Below are 21,438 nucleotides of genomic sequence, written 5' to 3'. Positions count from 1 at the left end.
TGGGATATATGGGCTTAGTCGGGCATGTATGCCAGGGCAAATTTTGTGTATTCGCTTTGAGTATTCGGTCGCATCCGTGGTTCTGTAACAATATAACATTTGAACGTTGTTATACCTGCATACATGTGCCATGTAATTAAAAGATATATATTCAATTTTCAAATATGATTCTATACATCTTGTATTGGGAGGAGAATGCGAAAGCTCTGAAAATCTATGGGTTTCCACTCTCCTACCCCCTGACAAAAAAACCTCTCGCTAAACGTCCGTCACAACAACATCTTCTAATCGAGCAATTCCTCGAAAAACCACCTTACCCCATCTAATGCCCGTTTACTGGACTTTTTCCGCTTTTATCTCTCTTGTGGAAGTATAACATTTCCCCGAACTCCGTCATTCCTGCTCGCTTACATAAGGATAAAACTATCCGAAAACCTGCCAAAACATGTACCTGCAAACACTTTGTCAAGTGAACTGCTATATTTCAGGGCTTTCCCTGAAATTAAACCGATCATATGGGTATCAATACAAAATTCTTGCAGGATTATCTCGTTCGAAGTAGCGCAATGAACATCGTAAATGGTTTATCATTCTTACACAATGTCGGCAGTTCATGTGTGGTAAATCACAAAATAACAAGCTGCATACACCGTGCATTTGTTCAAGCCGTGCATACAATGCGCACTGGCTTCCACTGAGGGCTGACACTTAAACATTACAAAAGTAAGTATCTACAGTCAAACAGTAAGGAAAAGTACTGCTAATTCATACCTGTATCCGTAACGCGAATGTGTAACAAAACTGTAACCAGGGCTGCACAAAGAGTTGCCCAATGCGTCTCCATGCCTTGATCACTGGATAAGTCGACCTGAATTCCTGTTACTTTTACCCAATACTGTGAAACACTTGGTCGGAACTTCCCGGTTCAACGGTGAAAAGGTTGCAAAGGGCACCTGGAACAACGTGCAGATAATAGAAAGGTGAAGTACGGATAAGTTCAAATCTAAGAATGGTCACTGAACACGTTTAAACATGACTGTTACTTATTGACCCGTTTTGCATTGTGCTATTATATCATCACACAGTTACAAGTTCAACCTGAAATAATCGGCTTCACGTATCGAAATTACATTACTTGGAAATGTTCCGGTCATTGCATCATGGCAAAAACATGGTCTGAAGAGCCTGCTGTGCATAGCTGAGTGGCTGCCCACCATGGAGAAAAATGACTCTATGGTGCGTGAATGCAAGTCACAGATCGATAGGATGTTTACAGCTGCAAAATAAAGAGTGTATGAAATATCGCAAACTTCGTGCGTGTACTTTAGTTAGATGGTGACTATCCCATGATGCTGTGGTGGCTTACCAATCACGTGTGCAAGTAGGAAGGGTTACCTCATTTCATAGGGCCTTTGCCAGGAGACTGAACTTTGGAGGAAGCGCAGAGCAGAAAATACCCCTGCTTTTTAATAGTGTAGGCGTTAATGCATTACAAAAGTACTTTCACTGATTAAAGTAGACATTCTTTTAATGGAACTATATCACTAAAAACACATAATTTTACGTAATTGGGAGATCATATTCGGCCTCTTTCCTTCATGCTGAGTGTATAGTTTTGGGAATGAGGGGTTGAAGACAATCAACTTTCGAGCGAGGTATTCCCAAATGTTTTATTTATAGCTGAAACTTCATAATGCCTGTGAGAACACTCAACACGGACCTATCATAAGTGTATTCATATGATCTCTTTGCTCCCTTGTCTGAAAGTCTGACTGCCAGTTTGACGAAAAAATCAAAATTTTATCTTGATAAAAATGACTTACTGATTGTAAATTAAAAGAAAACATAATGTTATGAAAATGTAAATAAATGTGTCTATAGACAACTAACACGATTAGAACTAATTTAGGATAATTGGATGGTGATTCAGAAGTAATGCCGGTTTAATCTGCAAATGTAAGCTCATCTGTTTTTCTTTTTAAGCTATAAAATTTTTATGAGTAATTTGTAATATTGCAACATTCAGCTGTAGGGCACCTTACACTTTTGAGGAATTTAAAAAATTCGAAGATCCAATTATCCCAAATTAGTTCCAATCGTGTTAACTGCCCGATACAACATAAAACAGAGTAGATGAGACATAAAGTAACGTAAAAGCAAGTGGTATCCATGAGCTTACTATACTAGAGAAAAAGAAGTAACAATCTTTTCTGATTTACGACACACCATTGTCGGGAACTTTGGGTGAATGCCGTAATATTTGACAGGTTAGAGCGTTACATTTGATCTCCAATACTTTAACTCTGCCCTGTGTCTTTTTTATCGACCAATGAAACCAAATCAAGCTTCTGACTGTTTGCCAATAATCCAAAGCCTTTCATTTTTGCATACGAAAAGAAAAGAGAACAATTGAAGTTATCCAACATTAAGAGGGCGCTGCACGAAGCACAGCTTGTATTGCTCAAAAATTACTTTTTTGCAAATATCATTCCATTGTAACCCAAGATTAATATATTGGTTGGGTCCACCTTTTAGCTTGTCAAGCACTCGAAAACTGTGTGGTAAAGATTGTTTTAAGGTATGCAAATTGATGTAAATCACCCTATTTCCTTGCTTCTCGTTTTTCCCAATTTCAAGATTTCCAAACATTTTAACTCCACTCTGGCTGGGTAAAATTTTCTGAAATTTCACCGTATTTTATTAAATGCTGTATAAGTAATCAACCATTTTTTGGCAAATGAGATCTTATATGTTGAATAAAAGGCATGTTAAGATCTGCTTCTTATATTTTAAATCACTTTTTAGTGTCAGTCTTTCTATGCCTGCAATTTTAGAAAGGAGATTGATCATGTACAATAAAATAGTCGGTTTTTTCGAATCTGCTCATGTTTCAAATAAATATTACATTTCAGAAAATAATATCGTTTTTGATTTAAATTTATTTTCATCATAAATACCAAAATTAAGGTTTTTACTACAAGTATATACCCCTTCATCCTTCGAGTTAACTTAACATACTAGACTTCATATTCTCTTTTTTGTGAAAATATATAGTATGATAGGGTTTCTGATATAAGAAATATTAAAAAAACTGTGTTGGTAACGTGCAGCTCCACTCTAACATGTCCTTTGTATTCGGGTCACAAAAGCAGGTCACTACAGGTCGCGACGACCTGATCAAGCCAACGGAATCATCATCAACCAAAGTTTAAAGTACGTATAATACACCATCGATAACAATGCAAGTACATATATTTTCTAAAATTCAAAAATATACTACTGTCATTATTCAACGTTCTCTCAAGTGTCAGTTCCAGTTTGATTGTTTACACATACCTGTGGTAACAAATGCAACTCCACCTATCGGTGTGACCATAACATAGGCAGCAGTTGCTGCTCAGTAAGTAATCGTCTGTGAAGAGCAAGTCAGTCAGTATCCAAATACCACACTTACCGTGAAGGACAGTAGGACAGTAAAATTGTCACATCATGATCAGTAATATAAATGTTGCACAATGTCACGCGCCATTTATGTAATTGAGCTTCACACGCCCTGGCTGCTTCAAAAGATAGGGTGCTCGGATTTTTTGTTTTCTAAATGGCGCAATTTCTCTTAGCGTCAATGGAATCAATAGACTATTAACTTTGGAATTGAACAAACAAACAGCCAGGGTTCTGTCTTCGAAAATAATGACGAAATATTGCGGTCCGTGCAACACTAGTGATTTAAAGTGGACAATGTGAAACAACGCTGTGGGAGGCTGAAGGCACTCTCTGAAAGTTCCAAACACTTTCCTATCATTATATGACGTCACAGTGATCGCAGGCCTACTCATGTTCACTGATTATTTGCCCTTTACATACCCTTAAGACCATAACAAAGACGGCAGTTGCTGCTCGGTTAGTCACCATCTTTGAAGAGCAAATATAAAAACGCACTTACTGTAAAAAAGACAAAATAGTCACAGCAAGATCAGTACAAACTACATGAAGTATACTTCTTCCTGTAATATGAATGATGCAAAATACATCTCATAACAGCATGTCACGTGATTTGCAATTGTTTTAAAAAAATACGCCGTTTACGTTGGGTGACTTCGACACGTCCTTGCTGCTGCAAGACCCACGATGCTCGGATTTGTGTTTTCTCAATAGCATGATTTCTTAAAATGCCAAAGGAATTAATAGACAGTTAACTTTGACATTGAGGAAACAAAAAATAAGGACGACATACTGAAGTCCCTGCAAGTAGTGATTGAAAGTGTGCAAATTATGTGAAACAACGCTGTGGGATGCTAATGGCACTCTGTGACAGTTCTGAACACTTCACTACATTGTATCATTGTATAACGTACTCAAGGCCTACTCACGTGTACTTATCATTTGCTCTGTATATACATTACTCACTGTCACGATGACCGAAACAAACATCCAAGCCGTCATGCATACTTCATTGCTCTGAATATTTCTCGAAATGTTATGTTATATATCATATCCCTACATAAATATGATGTATTGAATTACAAACAAATAATCTCGCATATCAAATCTTCGTTTTGGACGCTATTAAGCATCTGTCAGAAGCGTGACAAGGCATGAACCATTCGAGTGTGGCATGCATACTTTTCCCGATCATTCTTTCCCAATTATCCTTTCGAGATTTATGTTATTCATGTCATTTGGGTTTTTTTATAATTTAATGTTGCTTTTGGGATCACAAGTATAATAAATTAAGTACAGTGTCTCACAAGAACAAAGTAACCGGTTAAATGTTGACAGCCTTCCACGAAGGCTAGCAAAATGTTAGCATTTTCATACGAGTGTATAGACTTATCACGTGACTTTGTCACTGAGAATTTAAAAACCGATAGTGCTGTTATTGCAGTTCTGCTATGTAAGTGTATGTCGGTACTTCAATGTACTTTGCTGCAACCTTGATTAATAATATTTGTTTGAAATTATTTGAAGCATACTTTCCGATTAATGTATATGCAATGGAACTGATAAAAGGTTTCAAATGGCAAGTTTTCAGGGGATAATAAGTATAGGAAAGAACTAATAAGCATATTTAAGTTTGTATTTTAGCACTTGCTCCCGGTTTCTTTTTAAGTTTGCAATACATTTATTAAGAATATGAATACACCTTAAATGTGCCCAAAATGTCAAGATCTCATCATTGTCTTCTGAAATGACTCTAATAATGACTTGTTTATTCCCTGTTGATCAAATTATTTATTTTATTGAATTGATTCTTAAATAGTCAGACTAGACACAAATGCTCTATATGGGATACGATGTACGTTTAACATTTAATAAAACTATATAGGTTGGAATCTTAATGATAGAACGGTGGTATTTAATGTTTATATATTAAATAACATCATGGTTGATAAACTTAAGGTAATCTGATTATTTTGATTGCTACAACACAATACTCAACTGCCAAGATGATAGATATTCCGAATACACCAAACACTTTCCGAAAAGCACGTCAAGAACGTACGACCATGATACAGATTCTTAACATATCATTTGTATACCAATGCAAGTCAGAGAATTTTCAACAGTAAGAATGACATCAGAAATATCGTCTTTTTCATTATATCCAAAAACTAACAACACAGAAGAATTTTTGCTTTACCAAACGTGCACAAATTTGTCAGAAAATAACGGTGTCTTCTTCCTCATGTTTTTTGCGTATCGTGTAAAATCATAGTTTCCAGACACTAAATTCACTGCAAAAGAATACTCATTGTCGCTATTGTGCAATGGTTAATTTTCCAATAAGATATGCCAGTAGATAATACAAAATGATACGGAGATACGATCAGTGAAGGGTTTACTGCAGCTGGTTTACGCTAATAGGGTCCATGAAAAACAGCATAGTTTGGTCCATCATGGCCAATATTATCGACTGTCTCATATGCAATGTTATCTACAGTTCCTTCTTCTTTGCAATTATTTCTTGCAGAGTTGTGGACTAACTCGAAGTCAACGTTGTCCACCATACTGACGTCATCATCCTTAACGATAACTGCGTACACGTCACCATCGTCGTCATTGATATCTGCGGACTCGTACGCTACGTTTTCGACACTCCCGCTGTCGTTTGTTAAGGATCCATTCCCGACCTTTTTACGTAATGTCAGGTTGTCATATCCTAGACTTTCATCGTCAAACATGTTACTACGAAACAATTTATCATTCTGTGGCATAATATCAAGTTTTGTACCATTTTGTTTAGAGTTTCCATAGTGTGGCGGTGGTTTCACCTGCTTCTTGACGTCTGTCTGTTCACCGATGCAGTCGTGGTCTTCCGTTTGGTCGGCATCCACACTTGTATACACGTCGTCTTTAGTGATAACTTTGAAATTCTTACTAATAACAGCACCTTCCCGCCGTATGTTGTTTCGTCTTTCCGGTTCATTACAATATATCACTTCGTCTTGTATTGCACTCGAACTTCCTAAAGTGTTTCGGAATTTCAGTTGTATTTTCCTGGAGAAAATGAAACGGATTTTTTAAGAAAATTATTTATTTGATTCACGCAAGCGATATAGCAAAATATCAGCATTGCTAGATCCGTATATCACAATGCTCGCCTGGAGAGTCGAACCAATATGCAAATCATCGAAAACGAGAGCGACAACACGTGATGGAAACAGACTAGAAAGATAAGTAAAGTTGAACAAGCTGTATATCAAAATACTTTAAATGCCTTTATTGATGCCGATTAGATATCGTTGCATCAATTTGGACACAAATGTTAAAGGGAAACCTTAATATGAAGGTTTAAGAACTCTTGACAAAGAATTTTCAATGAGGAATTGGAAACGGTAGTATACCAACACTACGGCGTCAAAGGGATGTTGATAATCATGTTGTTTGACATATGGTACAAAATATCATAACATATACTCACAAAAAAGTAATAAGCTTAATTTAACCTAATTTGTACTTTCTTAGTAGATACATTATTTCCTCACAGAAATTCATAAAGCAGAGTATTTCGAAATATTAGCACTGCTGTGTGCCGTTTAAGAAGGAAATTTTATGGTCTATATATCTACTGTCTGTTTACGGACATAAAGACTCTGCGCTGTTAAGTACTTGGAATGAATGATTACTTGTATACGTACCGTCTCATAAGGAAAATGATCACAGTCAACCAATTACAATTACTGTAACAACACCAAATGATATACCAACAACCGAACCTGGATCAAAGAAATGCATCGATTGGAATTCATAATCCGGATTGACAATTCAAAAGCGACCGAGAAGGCCGTGAACAAGAAAGTAAGCAAGCTAGCATGTATATTTTCGTGCATATGCGCACGGGGTACTTCTCTGCGCACCATAAACATTACCCCGTATGGTTTACTACAACCGAATATTACAACTTGAATAATATACTTTTTATGATCCGTCATATAATCAATACATGACATAGCAGAATCAGTACATCTTACTTTAGTATGACATAAAATCTCGTATGGGGCAATATGATGATAGAACGATGAAAAGACTGCATGTCCGAGAAACTTTCCACACTTAATGGAAATACAGATTATTGTTAGCGAAATTAGTTGAAAAGAGTAAACGAAATAATAACGCAAGTGGGCTCAAAACCTGTAAAGTATTTCTCATAAAACGATTAGCAAAATTTATCACTTTACAACACTCATCATCACTGACCAATGTAAAATAAATGCCAACTTGTTAAACGGTAAGGAGTCGTCTTGACAGGTCTAATGAATCACTATTATTGTGCCAGGGTATCGAACTTGAAGCCATCTGGTCGCACAGCTGAACAGATTAAAACCAAACAGCACCACATTTAGTAACAGTGAATGTCAACGAATGTCACGATGTTCTATCCAAACACTCAATAACCGTAATCAAGCTTTTACAATAACTATTGGAACTAATTTGGGATAATTGGATGGTGAAGTAATGTCGATTTAATCTACAAATGTTATCTCATCTGCTTTTCTTTTTATATTACTTGTTTTTGTGAGTACTTTGCAATATTACAACATTCAGCTATATGGCACCTAACACTTTTGAAATATTTGCGAAATATGAAAATCCAATTATCCCAAATTAGTTCCAATCGTGTTTTAAATACCTGACTGTTGGAAAAATGACAGATTGGCACAATTTTAACTGATACATCTAATTTGGAAGAAGCCAAAAGCACGGGTCTTACCTAGGTTTAGCAAGAAAGATATAACCGCAGTAAACCAAGATATGGCATATACTTGAATAATATAGTGGAATAATCTTCAAAAGTTAAAAATTACCTGCAGCACTTGCAGTGACACTCTCTGATACCTGAGTGTCTGCAAAGCAGAAAAGGACACAAATTACAGTCTACGGTGCGTCAGTCAAACAGCCTTTTATAGGAAAGTAAAAGTATTGTCGTATTTGAAACAGCTGTCAGGGCAACAATGCTGTTGAAAATCACGTCGTTTTCTCTAAATATGAAGTTGTTAACGAAAATGACAACAAAGTAACATTATTTACCATTGAAGAAACAAGATGGCTTCTCAGTCCACCGCCCTTCAAGAGTACAACGGATAGTTCCGCTGCCGTTGGTGTAGTAACCATCATGACATGTATATATCACAGTGCTGTTGTAGCTGTATTGAGTCCCGATCCTGTCTGCATTTTCAACTTCACCTGGATTGCCACAATCTATGGCTACATGTACCGCGGCAGGGTGGAAATACAGAAACAATATAAGGAAACACAAACAAGGCGCGATAAACATGTACTTCGAAATTTATTTTTCGATAGACAAACTAAAAGACAAATAGGGAGACAGACGGATATATATATATATACATATATATATATGTATATATATATTATATATATGTATATTATATATATATATATATATATATATATATATATATATATATTTTAATATGTGTGTGTGTCCAACAGCCAGAAGTAATTTGTTCTTAGATATTCACGCTCTAAAATATTATATATATATATATTATATATATATATAGAGAGAGAGAGAGAGAGAGAGAGAGAGAGAGAGAGAGAGAGAGAGAGAGAGAGAGAGAGAGAGAGAGAGAAGAGAGAGAGAGAGAGAGAGAGAGAGAGAGGCACGCAAGCACGCACACACATATATTATATATAAATGAACACACACATATATACACACATTGTAAAATTAACTGTAAAATTGCTAGGGAATACAAACAATGGGTATAGAATTGATATCTTAAACGTCTGTGGTAAATTGTACTGGATGAAATCAATCCTTTATCAAATTCTACTCTAAGTCGAAAGTTGCATTGTTTGTATACAGACGTCTTTAGTGGTTCACCATTTGCTTTTCCCTTCGGGGATTACGGGCGTCTATGCCAATGTGGATTTCAAAGATTCAATGTCACTCAACTAAAAAAAGTAATGTTTTATCCCGCCTATCACCATTGATTTTCAGTTCCTTTCATTGCCTATGTAATGGTTTCATGTTTGTCATTACTTGTTCATACTCGGCATGGTAATTACATTTAATCTGTAGGTCAATCATGTTTTCCTGTTTTTCTGTTTTTGTTCACGTTATTTTTGCTACGATGGCTTTTGGTATGCAGTATCGGAGCAGAACATACAGCAAATAGGTAAATGGTATGATTAGCTCACCCAAGTAAATTTCGACTGTGTCGTAGCCGCCACATGTCTGTCTTTGGTCTCCATTACATTCCTTCAGGCAATGATCTCCTGATTCCTTCGTTAGAGCTCTGTATCGTGTCTCGTTATAGCATATGCAATACGAACGCCGTGCAATCCGGCATATGTGTAATATTGGCGAAGACAACTCCCGAGGCAATGTTGAATGGTCAAGCCAACTATGAATGGTGGCAGTTTTCGATCTAGACCACTGTAACAACCTAGATAAGCATCATCTATCAGTAATAGAAAACACACAAGATGGATGTTGAACTTTCAATGTTAATGTCATGAGTCTCCGGTTATTGTCACAACGTAAGCTTGCATAGACGGTCCTCATTTTATCATTCGCCGTGTCAGAGCAAAAAGGTCGTAACTGACATTTGGTAAAAGTCACTCTTCTTCTTAAAATTATCTGAAATGATGTGTTAAATTGTCTTACATTCGTACAAAGTCAAATCTTTGTGTAAAACAACTATTCATTATTGATTGGAACATGCTTTCCATTCAGATTAGGCATTCCAGTATTAAAATCGACTTTTTTCTGGTACTACTGTTGAATTATGGAAATTGTACCTACGACCTAGTTACTGCACTGACACGATGCATTATCGGGAACTCATTAATGGTTTGCCATAGGTTTGACTAATATTATTATTGTTTCAATCTGGGTTATTTATCGCGATCAGAAACTATCATCAAGGTGGCAAAATCAACAAAACCAGTCTTTCTTGCTGTACATCATGAAACTTGCTCAGTCGCAGTAAAAAGGGGGAACTCTAAGTATTTTATCTTAGTTTTAAATTTAACATGGCCGTGCTCGTGTTCACGCTCTTTTACACTTCTTTATGCGTCGCGATATCATAATAACTAAACTGTCGGCATTTACTCTTTGTTATCCTTAAGTGTCGAGATTAGTTGAATGTATGTGTTTGAAATAGCGACACTTTCATCACTGCTACTAATATTGAGAACAGGGAAAGCGTTTGAAGAGTTAGACCGTCTGGAATGACCAATTTCAATTTCAGTGAATCATCGCCAGTTAGACCTTAATTTTGAGTCAGTAGTGCGTAATCTATTAATAATCCTTATAGCGTGATTTTTAAAGTCAACAGTTGTCAAAAGGAACAATCAATTTTCGATATTGGAAAATATTATTACCGGTTCATATTAAATGGTGTGAATGCAATACCGTGGTGTCATGTTTAAGAGCATGCATCGAGGAGATCAAACATTATGTCGAGAGAGCCTACTATATAGAGTGTTCATAATCTTTACGGCCCTGATACGGCTTTTGCGGCCCGAGGTCGTACGGCGGAAGGGCCCGAGCGTGCGAGGGCCCGTACGCCGTACGACCAAGGGCCGCAAAAGCCGTATCAGGGCCGTAAAGGTTTTATCATATACCTTATGGAACGTTCATATATGCTTGAAATTAATATTATACGAATCATCAAGGTATTTTTGAACGTACAAAATATTAAACATGCGTTATTAAACAGCTTGGACAGAATCGGTGATACCTTGACAGGTTGGCGATCGCAACGCCGCATCACTCTTGTCCTTGCGGACTAATATATGACGTCACTTTTTGTTTACACTTTGCTGCTCACGAGCTGCGTTGCAACGCAAGCGCTGCTCCGCCTATAGTTAGCTCGACGTCCTCCGTTCCAGGACGATCGATCGAGGCGGGACTCACGTTGACATATTATAAAAGCATTCGAAAGATGAAATTATCAATATGGTTACTGAAATACCATCTGAACTCGGCGGTCGCCAAATAAACTTTGGGAATTCTCGGCCCTTCAGCTTCCGCATTCTGCATCGCCGACTTGCGAGAGTACAAAGGGTACACATTCACACGTCAGACACATACATTGATATGGACCAAGAACAAAGTTTAACCGTTTAAAAACCAATCAATTATTTAATGATCATCACATTTGTAACAATGTTTAACAACATCATCATCAACAACAACGAGCAATTCAATATATGCAACAACACGGAGTGTCAAAACTGTTCAGTTCACAGTTCACTGCTAGAAAAAGTTGCTGCCTGCTGAGCGAACGATCAAATACAGAGTGCAGTGAACGATCAAATATAAAGCGAACGATCAAATACATGTTTTACTCGCTGTCGGAGTCGTACATCACCATAGGTCGTTTTCTTGAAGTTGATGGCATGCCCAGGTTGATTGTGCAGTTGTTGAAGACAGTTGCTCGTGACGGGTGAGAACACGGTGGTTGGTAGGGTCGATCGGCTGTCTTTTTTTCCTCGGTACCGTCGGTAGATCGACTTAATATGGCTGAAATACGCCGGTGATCTTCTACGGAAACGGTATCGTAGTGTTGCAAACTCGAGACGTTTTTGTGTCCGGATATTTTTATGATTTGTTGTGGCGGATTTCTGCTTTCGTCAACGTTTGCACACTGCTCTTCCGAACAGAATGATTTGTTTTCCGTCCACCAAAATGCATGGAAGCAGCTGCTCGCGGCATGAATGAAGCGATCTTGTTTTTCCCCATTGGACGGGGGAAATACCAAACGAGAGAGTTGATATCGGCAGCGGGTACCGGTTGTAGATAGAACCACAGAGTAATATCAGACAGAGTGGCAACAGCTATTGTTTAAGGCGTGAAGCGGTTACGTAAGCAATCCATGTTTGCCTCGCCTCACGAAGCTCTTGGCTCTCTTTTCCGAAGAGTGCCGACCATGCACCCTTCGGTAATTTTCGGATTTTCACCAATTGTTCAGCGAAAGTATGTTCGACAAAGCTTGTGTTGTTGTTGCCGTGTGGTGCTGATCGGAATTGATGTGCTGGCGAAAACGGAAGTGTTTTGAGCTTCAGGAAAGTGGGTTTTACCGTTTTAACAATTCCTCTCATATTTTTATGAATATATAATGAGTGTGTTTGAACCAAATTTGACAGTCTTTTATCGATACTGTCTGGTTTTACTCAATGGTTTACGGTCAGTCATACCGTCTTTTACACGTGCGCCAAGAAAGGACATGTTTATGAAACTGCTGGCGTGTTATGTTTTGATTGGCGTGAGGCAGTGTTTTCTTGCCTGAGAGCTCACAAAGTAACTATGGTTGCTACGCGACTGGCAGTACGATGCCATCTCGTCGTATGTTTCGCATAATCTCGTGTAATTATCAACACAAACCAAGCCTCCAAAAAGTTTAACACCTTTTAAGCTCATTTTAATATGAAAAGCCAATAGTCTACAGAGACGACCATGGAACAAAAGGCATGCAAGTGTTGCCACTCTGTCTATGATATTACTCTGTGATAGAACGGACTATCTGGAGCACATTTTTCTATTGGACGGTGTTGTACGTGCTCTCTATAAATTCTGATCGGGTTTCTGGACGTATCGGCAACTGCGAAAACGAGAGGTGGTAAAGCACGATGATCGGAATACGTTCCATCGCGAGTCTTTGTATCGCGTTCTTTGAATTCCAAATACTCAAGACCTGAGCTGTCCCGCAGTAGAGTGACGTCTCCAAAACAGAGTTTCTGTGCTCATCCCTACCGCGAAGTCCGAAGTGCTTCGTGAACAAGTACCACAGAGTGAAATTGAGGGTGCCGAGTTTACCCTCTTTCCACAAGGATTCTTCCTCTTCCGGGGATATTGCTTCACTGGCATGACTACCTGCGCCAAGGCCAGATTTTTTCAGGTGCATACGCTTGGCTTTTATCGCGTCGTTTGTCAGCGAGAAGAACTTGTCATTCAGTGATACTCCGTAGTTGTTTTGCGAGAGATACCGTTCCAAGCTGTAATGTACTTCACCGCTGAAACTGAGCCTGGTTCATAGTCAGTACCGTCATTTTTCTTCAGATGGACGAAGAATGTTGCCAAATATTCGTTCAACGTCTTGGGTGGAATGTCCACTAAGTCGCGAATGTCGCCGTATCGGTGCTCGATGAAATGACGTACTTTTTCAGTCGTACGAACTGTACTTGGTTTTCTCTGCACTTTGATGAATTCGTCTACTGTCGCCAAATCATCTTTTCCAACTCGTCTCGTCCGTAGTGTTTTCTCCGGAAAGCAAAACATCTAATTCGTCTTCCGGAAGCGCAGCCATCCACTGAATAATGTCGTCCGCCGCCATCGTCATTTGGTGCAGACGATAATTTTTGAATCTCGCGCACTGTTGTTGTTTACAGTAAAACTTTCTAAAAACAAATGTAGATCCGGAAATAGATGCGTTCAACCAAATATGGGCAACGGGCCGGGGCGTGATACGTAAAAAAAATGCATGGATCTGAGGGCGCTTCCTCCAATAGGTTTACACAGGCACGTGAATGTAGGTATATGATAATGTAGCTTTCGACTCAATGATTGGTCGCTCGAACGCACGATGTACGCTCCCCTCTTACATGACGTGGTGTTTAACATGCCGCGGAGGGATGAAAGAAATTTAGTCACGCCTACTCCTGCTTCTGGTCGCTAAAATATGTGAAGTTTTTGCAGCCTGCAGTTGAATATTTATTAGACTAAGTCCTCTCTCTGCATAATAATTATAGTGGTCATGACAATAATGTCGATCAAATACGGTCGTGGTCCCCAGTCTGTCAACAGAAGTTATAAAATTGCAAATATAATTATTCATATGTGGTTGGAATCAGTCAAAGGGGAAGAAGTCCAACCGAAAGTGTACATTGCGAATTTTGCGATATTGACGAATGTATTTTATGTCAGTGCTGCAGGGCCGATGTCATGGCCCTTTGTGACCAGCAGACCGCAAGTGCAGGGGTGTGAAAATCATTTACAGTGAGAGTCTCTAGCCCACGGGCTAGTAGCACATAAACATTACTAGCCTGGCCTCAGTTCCCACTAGCCCGCTATAGTGACTTGTTAAATTTTGTGAAGTTCATGGTTTCAATGCCTGCTCTCAAACTGCAAACTGTGAGAGAAAAAATTACGCTTGGTATGGTGATGTTTGCTTAACTTAACGAGAATTGTAAACCAAAAAATATAACCAGATACCGATCATTTCTCTTCAGTGCATTGCATGCATGACCATTCTTGCGTGCATTACATGACATGATTTTAATCCTCAACCTTTACATCTAGGTGACCGCAATGCCCTACGCACTAGCATTTTATTCCTCGATACTCATGTAATAATTGTGGAAATAAATGAAATTAAAAAAAATAGCACACAAAATAGCGTCACATGCATATGTTCCAAAGTTGTGTTGATCGCAATTTCCTAGGATAGTTTACTCCTGTATGCGTGATATGAAAAGCATGGAAAGCTATGATGATGAGACTATTTATTGTAAGGGACATTGAAGAATATTAGAAAGGTGTACAAAGTCACGGTTGATAAAATTCCGTACTTTTGATCATGGAGGTAAAACACCTCAACGATTTAAATAAAATAATAATTCATTCGGCCATGGTGAAAAGATAAACTTTAAAGCTACTTAACTAAATATATCCCCATGTTTAACTTCTTACCAAAAATGTTATACTTTTAAAGTCTTGACCAGACTCAACTCTGGACGGAGTCAACAGAATGGAAGTGAATGTGTGCCTAAAGAGAGCGGGATTACAGTTTATATGAGTTAAAATATTTAGTGTGTCCTACTTACAATTACATTTCACAGTTGCAGCTGTGATGAAAGAATCAGACAAGTCGAACTCGCAATCCAATAGGGATTCATTGTTTTCGTCACAGTGGATAATTGTAATACGACGACGTGGATCACCATAAAGTGCCCTGCTGGATCCGTAAGACATCGACCCTTTGTATCCTGTAAAACAAACAATACAGCACGTCATATAATTTTGGGTTTACAAGCTAAGACTTTTGTCGTACAGTTGACTCATCCTTTTCAAAATGTTTTACGCTATACTCCCAAAATCATCGTTAATGCAAAGTGTGCAGCTTGTCAAGGAATTTGGTAATGTGTGTGTTTTCTAACATGTAGCTGACAATCAAATTTTAGTTCAGACTAAAACACATTTTTGAACAAGTAAATTTCATGTTGTAAACAATAAGTTGTCGTGCCAAGGCTGATACTTTGGATTTTAGAGGACGAAAATGGTTACACGAAAACAAACAGACGGTTCATCTATTGTCCTTTCAAAGAAACATTGACTGTGTTTGTTTCATTTTCTGGCATTCTGCTTGTTGGAACTATGATAATATTGCTTTACTAAAGTTCCAGCTTTGTACAAGATTATTGTCCTTCAAATTAGCCTTAAAGATACGCCTACACGTGACGATTTTGGTGAGATCATGAAATATAGTGGCCAGGTATATGTGGACCAGTTTTTTGCTGAAGAATATGTCAACAAATTAATCAGAGATGTACAATGTAGCATTACATTCTTGAGCAGTGTGCAAATATGTACAACACACCTAGTTCATTGCAGAGAATATCAGCAGCTGAAAAACTCCAGCTTTTTTCAACGCCACTGCCAGAATCTCTATAATACAAGACAGGTAACCACTCGTCCTCGATAAACATCTCAACTCGGCCTTCGTAAGGCGTTTCTCCGCCTACAAGTCGAACGACTTCCGATTCTGAAAGTAAATAGATGGACTGTGAGTTTTCACTGGAACAAAAACATCAAGCGTTGAATTGAATGCTTAAAGAAATTAGATGCTCTTGTAGTCATTGAAAATACATAAGCCTTTTCCATTATCCCATTCATGGTTTGTGAGGCATGTAGATCTATATCATCGATATATGATACTAGTAATGGCAAAAATGAATGTTTGTCAAATACTCACACAAGGCATGCAGTACAGCCCCATTGCAAATTGAAATTTTATGTTGAGAAACGCAATGCAAAGATAGCTTCTTCTTGATTCCTTTGCAATAAAGCCAAGATTGTCATCTCGCCAGTTCCTTCCTAATATCCTGTGGTAACCGTTACACATAGTTTTCTTTCTTTCTGGCGTTATTCATCTATAACCAATCAGAATCAAAGACATTTCTTCTTTTCCCGCCAAAACGGGTTAAATCACAGCCTGAATTATCCCTTTACTTAGTTAGTGTATGCATTAGTGTATGTATATACAACACAGTGTATGCGTATACTCTGAGCGCATCGCTCACCACTGGAACTGGTCGTCACTTATCCAGCCACTGATGCATTACGTTATTGTAGCAGAAGTTCAACGTAGCTGTATTGATAAAGTTTAAAGAAATAGAGCTGTCTCTGTCTCACTCATATGAACTCAAAAGTTCCTGCTTCACGAACAATCCCACATAATTTATAGAGGAACTGAAAGCTGCACTGGACTAAGACGAGAATGTAACATTTGGACGTTGTTAAACTGTCCGAAACCCTGCCAAAACATGCCTGCGAAGACTTATCATGTGAACGGCTCTGTTTGATGACTTTCCCCGCACTTAAAACTATGTATCGCTACATAATTGTTGTAAGATTATATGTATATATGTAAGATTATCAAATGTAGCGCAAGAAACGCTGTCAATGGAAAAGTTTGTCATTCCTGCGCAAGGTTTGCAACTGTATGGTAAATCACAGAACAACAAGTTGCATACACCATAAAATTGTTCAAGCCATACATACAATGCGCACTATCCTCCATTGAGGGCTGAAGCTAAAGCAGAAATCTGAACAGTCAAGCAGTAAGGAGAAGTATTGCTATTTCATACCTGCATCCGTGACACGACTGTGTAATAAAACAGTAACCAGGGCTGCACAAAGAGTTGCCCAGTTCGTCTCCATGTCTTGATCAAATGATGATTTAACCTGAAGACCTGTAATTATTTGCATTGAGTACGGTGGAACACTTGGTCGGAACTTCCCTGTTCAAAGGTTAAAAGGCCTTTACAACCTTGATTGTAAAGGGCGCCTGACACAACGTGCAGATAATAGAAAGTTTCACATCCGTGAAGGGCAACGAACTCGACTGAATACGACTATAATTATTGACTAATTTTGCATTGTGCTGGTATAAGATCACAAAGTTACCAGTTTAACCTGAAGTGATCGCCGTCGTGTCTTCAAATTGCATCGCTTGGGTATTTTTCGGTCATTGCATCATGACAAAAACGTGGTCTGAAGTAGAGTTCTGCTGTGGATAAGTGAATGGCTACCCACCATCGAGAAACATGACGATGACTCTTATGGTGAATGAATCCAAATCACAGATCGATAGGATGTTTTCAGCTTCAAAAGAAACAGTGTATACAATATCGCAAACTTCGCTCATGTACTTTTGCTTGGTGGTCGCTATCCCATGATCCCGTGTAGCTTACCAATCACTTTTGCAAGTAGAAAGGGTTACCTGATTTCATTGGTCCTTCGCCGCAAGACTGAATTTTAGAGGAAGCTGAGAAAACACCCCAGCTTTTTCAAAGGTATATGTTATTGCACTATAAGAGTATTTAAGTGGTGAAATGAGAGTTACTCTTTCACCGGAGCTATATCACTGAGAACATTCTGTTTTCAAAAGCTTAAAACGCGAGGTCGGCCTTTTTCTCCCAGGGCATGCTAAGTGTATCATTTCGGGAATCAGGGGCCTAAGGCAACCTTGAAGCCTTCAAGCGGGGTATTCTCAATATCTCTATTTGTGGCTGACACTTCTCAATGCCTATGACGGCACTCACGATGGACACACTGGCGGAAAACGTCACGAGAGCGAGAGTATGACGAACGCTGGTATCATATCATGCCATAAATGTATTGATTTATATCAGTTCTTTGTTCAGTTGTTTGAATGTCTACCTGCAAGTTTCACAAACAAAACCAAATCTGGCCGTAATAGAAATGATATGGTGATTTTATAAACAAAAGTAAAAGCTGAAAATAAAATTGCAAATAAAAATGTCCATCCACAATTGCCATATAATGTATAACAGGGTAGATGAGACGTTCAAGATAGATATTAATTTTTTAAAACCTAGCGATATCCATGTGCATACTAGAAAATAAATGCGTTGAAACGTTACATCTAGCCGTAACTTGCACATTTTATTGTGTTCATATAGTAGGTATGGACAATATTCAATTGATAATTTTGTGATTCAACCGCAGGTAAATCTACCCAATTATTAAAATACAAGTAATTTCAGGTCTGAGGTCAAACAAATGATGTCACCGCTTTGATAAGGCGTTGAAGTATCACCGAACAATTATAGATATCAAAACCTCCAGCATGTTGAAGAGATCCCTTACACAATGTGGTGTGTTTCATTCTGATATGAAAGTGATATTCTTCCTCATGATGTTTGGTGAATTGTCCGATATCCGGATGATTGTCTGACTATTAGCCTATAAAATTATATATCGAGATCGTGACATAGTGTTTGCTGAAGCGCAAATAATTAAACACTTCATAATTTACATCGAAAGTAACACAACCTGTCAACTTGCTGAGTAATCCTGGGCTAAAACCAACAAACTCTGCGTTGTGCATTCTGTATGTGAAATAAGTGTGATATCATCATAGATATACAATTTAAGCGATACCTTTGTGTATCTTATATGCTGTGTCGATTTTGTGACGTCATACCCTCGGATTATCACTTCTAATGTTTCTTCACGCCCACTGATACGGAAAATTATAAGGAATCTGTGATATAGCATTGGCAAGTCTGCTGATGAAAATTTTACTGCCTTTATCAAAATTCATCAGATTTCTCGAGCACTAAGGTTTACATGTATAGAACAAGACTGGAACTAATTTGGGATAATTGGATGGTGAAGTACTGTCGATTTAAGGTGCAAATGTAACCTCACCTACTTTTCTCTTTTAGTTACACACTTGTTTTTATGAGTAAGCTTAATTTGTAATATTGCAACATTTAACGTTGGGGCACCTTACACTTTTGAGAAATTCGAAAAATATGAAGATCCAATTATCCTAACTTAGTTCCAATCGTGTTGTAGAATGTTATATCGCCAAGTTCTAAATTCTAAATTCTAATGTCGGCACATGAGCTGATCAACAGGAAACGCACGTGGCGGTATTTCATATAGCGCAACGGAACCAGTCGGCAAACGGAAATGCAGAAACAGCTTGTTCACGGATTTTGTTAGCTCGTCATGTGAGCACATCTTTTTCATGTTCTCCTATGTTACATGTAAGTGAAAACGTGAGAAAAAGATGCACGAATACAGCGGCTTCTTTTCCACGTGATCAAGTTTGTACAAACATTACATGAAGGATAACGAGAAAGTATGAATAGTGGTGCGGCATGGCAAACCCATTGTGCATTTTGTGATAAAAGCACCAAACTTGGCTTAAATGTGTCTTAATATGTGCTGAACAAATTCAGATACCGAGCCACTGAAAATCTACCGAAGCGTTGCCATGGCAACCATTTTCTCAAAATGGCTGCCAGACAGGTATTTCTCACCTAGTAAATGTCAACTGCAGAAGTTTTTGGGTAGCTTTAGGTTGGATATTTTCAATAAGCAACTGTGAAAAGAGTTATTTGAAAATTCTTTTAATTTTCTTCACCTCCTGACTTGTTAAACGGGAAATACAGACAAAAAACACAGTCTTATGCATAAATGCAGGGTATTAGATCCTATAAAAGGATGACGCTATGTCAGCAGTCAAGATATGTTAGGCCGTGGGCGCGCTAGAAGGGTCTACTTGCACCCTTAGAATAAAAAACCTGTCTTTGTAGAAGCCATGGGATCCCTAGAATACGAAATAGAATTTTGACAGAAAAAATATAGGGATGCAATAACTGTTATGGTCGACTTTTGAACGGTACTGCAAAATAACCATTTTGCTCCCCACGTGCATTTTTCTTGTAGTACTTGTAAGTCATCTGCTAAAGTTTTTTTAATATTACCTGACTTGTCGGATACCATTAGAATGGAAATTTATTCCTCTTTAAAATGACATATGTAGTATGCAATATCTTCGATAGCTTTTTATGAAATGGGACAAAAACTTACCCAATACCCCAAAAAATCTGAAATTCTACCACTTTTTTACCTTGGCATAACACAAAAGGCAATGCTTTGTATGACATCTGTTTATTCGCTACAGGGACATGTCAAATTATGAAATAGACTTTTGATAGGAAAAATATTGGAATGCTATAGGTCTACCGGTCATACTTTGAAGGGTACCGCAAAATTACAGTATTGCCAACTCGCATGCATTTTCGTTAAACCTGTCTTCTTGTAAGTCATCTGCTGAGCTTATTTTTTGACATAACCTAGCTTGTGGGCTAACATTGGTAACGGATTTTATTCTTCTTTTAGATGACATATTTTAATATGCAATATTTTCCATAGCTTTTATAAAATATGACAAACTTACCCTATACCCAAAACTTTATATTGCAAATCACTGTCACTGCTTATCTCAAATTCTACCAATTTTTACCTAAACATATTAAAAGGGCAATTCTCTGTGTGCAATCTGTTTTATTTGCTAAGGAGACATATGAAAATATGAAAGAGACTTTTAACAGAAAAAATATTGGAAAAGGAAACTGTAAAGTCAAAGTATTGCGAATCGCACCTTGTTAAACGTCAAATTTTACCATTTTTTAACCTAGACATATAATAAAGGGTAATGCCTTGTATGAAGTCTGTTTTGTTTGCTATAAGGACCTGTCACAAATACGAAATAGACTTTTGGGCAATGCCTTGTGTGAAATTTGTTTTATTTGCTAGAAGGCCATGTCACAAATATGAAATAGACTTTAACTGAAAAAATATTGGGACGCAACAGCTGTCACAGTCATGTGTTGAAGGGTACCGCAAAATCACGATTTTGAGCT

At 37.9% G+C, this 21,438-nt stretch overlaps 1 protein-coding gene across 2 annotated transcripts; it reads right to left on the bottom strand.

The window, feature by feature from the left end:
• Positions 1-4,685: 4,685 nt before the first annotated feature.
• Positions 4,686-17,490, bottom strand: LOC139136487 (scavenger receptor cysteine-rich type 1 protein M130-like). Of its 2 annotated transcripts, XR_011553196.1 has the most exons (7): positions 17,341-17,490; positions 16,071-16,235; positions 15,298-15,459; positions 9,667-9,929; positions 8,530-8,706; positions 7,140-7,217; positions 5,304-6,498 (listed from the first exon to the last, which is right to left on the bottom strand). XR_011553196.1 is itself a non-coding variant. In XM_070704245.1 (6 exons), the coding sequence occupies exons 1-5, from the start codon at positions 17,459-17,461 to the stop codon at positions 7,165-7,167; spliced, it is 678 nt and encodes a 225-aa protein (XP_070560346.1). In that variant the 5' UTR covers positions 17,462-17,490; the 3' UTR covers positions 4,686-6,498; positions 7,140-7,164. The 2 variants fall into 2 exon arrangements, 1 of the variants encoding a protein (XP_070560346.1); XM_070704245.1 differs by lacking the exon at positions 9,667-9,929 and having other exon boundaries at positions 4,686-6,498.
• Positions 17,491-21,438: the final 3,948 nt, after the last annotated feature.

Source organism: Ptychodera flava, chromosome 1 (assembly GCF_041260155.1).
Source record: "Ptychodera flava strain L36383 chromosome 1, AS_Pfla_20210202, whole genome shotgun sequence".
Lineage (NCBI taxonomy): Eukaryota > Metazoa > Hemichordata > Enteropneusta > Ptychoderidae > Ptychodera > Ptychodera flava.
The sequence above is the reverse complement of the archived record's forward strand: the minus strand, read 5'-3'. Positions and strand labels throughout refer to the sequence as shown.

Excerpts from the sequence above, each read along its gene's own strand:
- LOC139136487 (XM_070704245.1), bottom strand. The coding sequence starts at position 17,461 with ATGCAAATAATTACAGGTCTTCAGGTTAAATCATCATTTGATCAAGAC. Across the intron at positions 16,236-17,340 it reads CAGTCGTGTCACGGATGCAG|AATCGGAAGTCGTTCGACTT; the intron begins GTATGAAATAGC and ends ATTTACTTTCAG. Across the intron at positions 8,707-15,297 it reads TGCAACTGTGAAATGTAATT|CCATAGATTGTGGCAATCCA; the intron begins GTAAGTAGGACA and ends CGGTACATGTAG.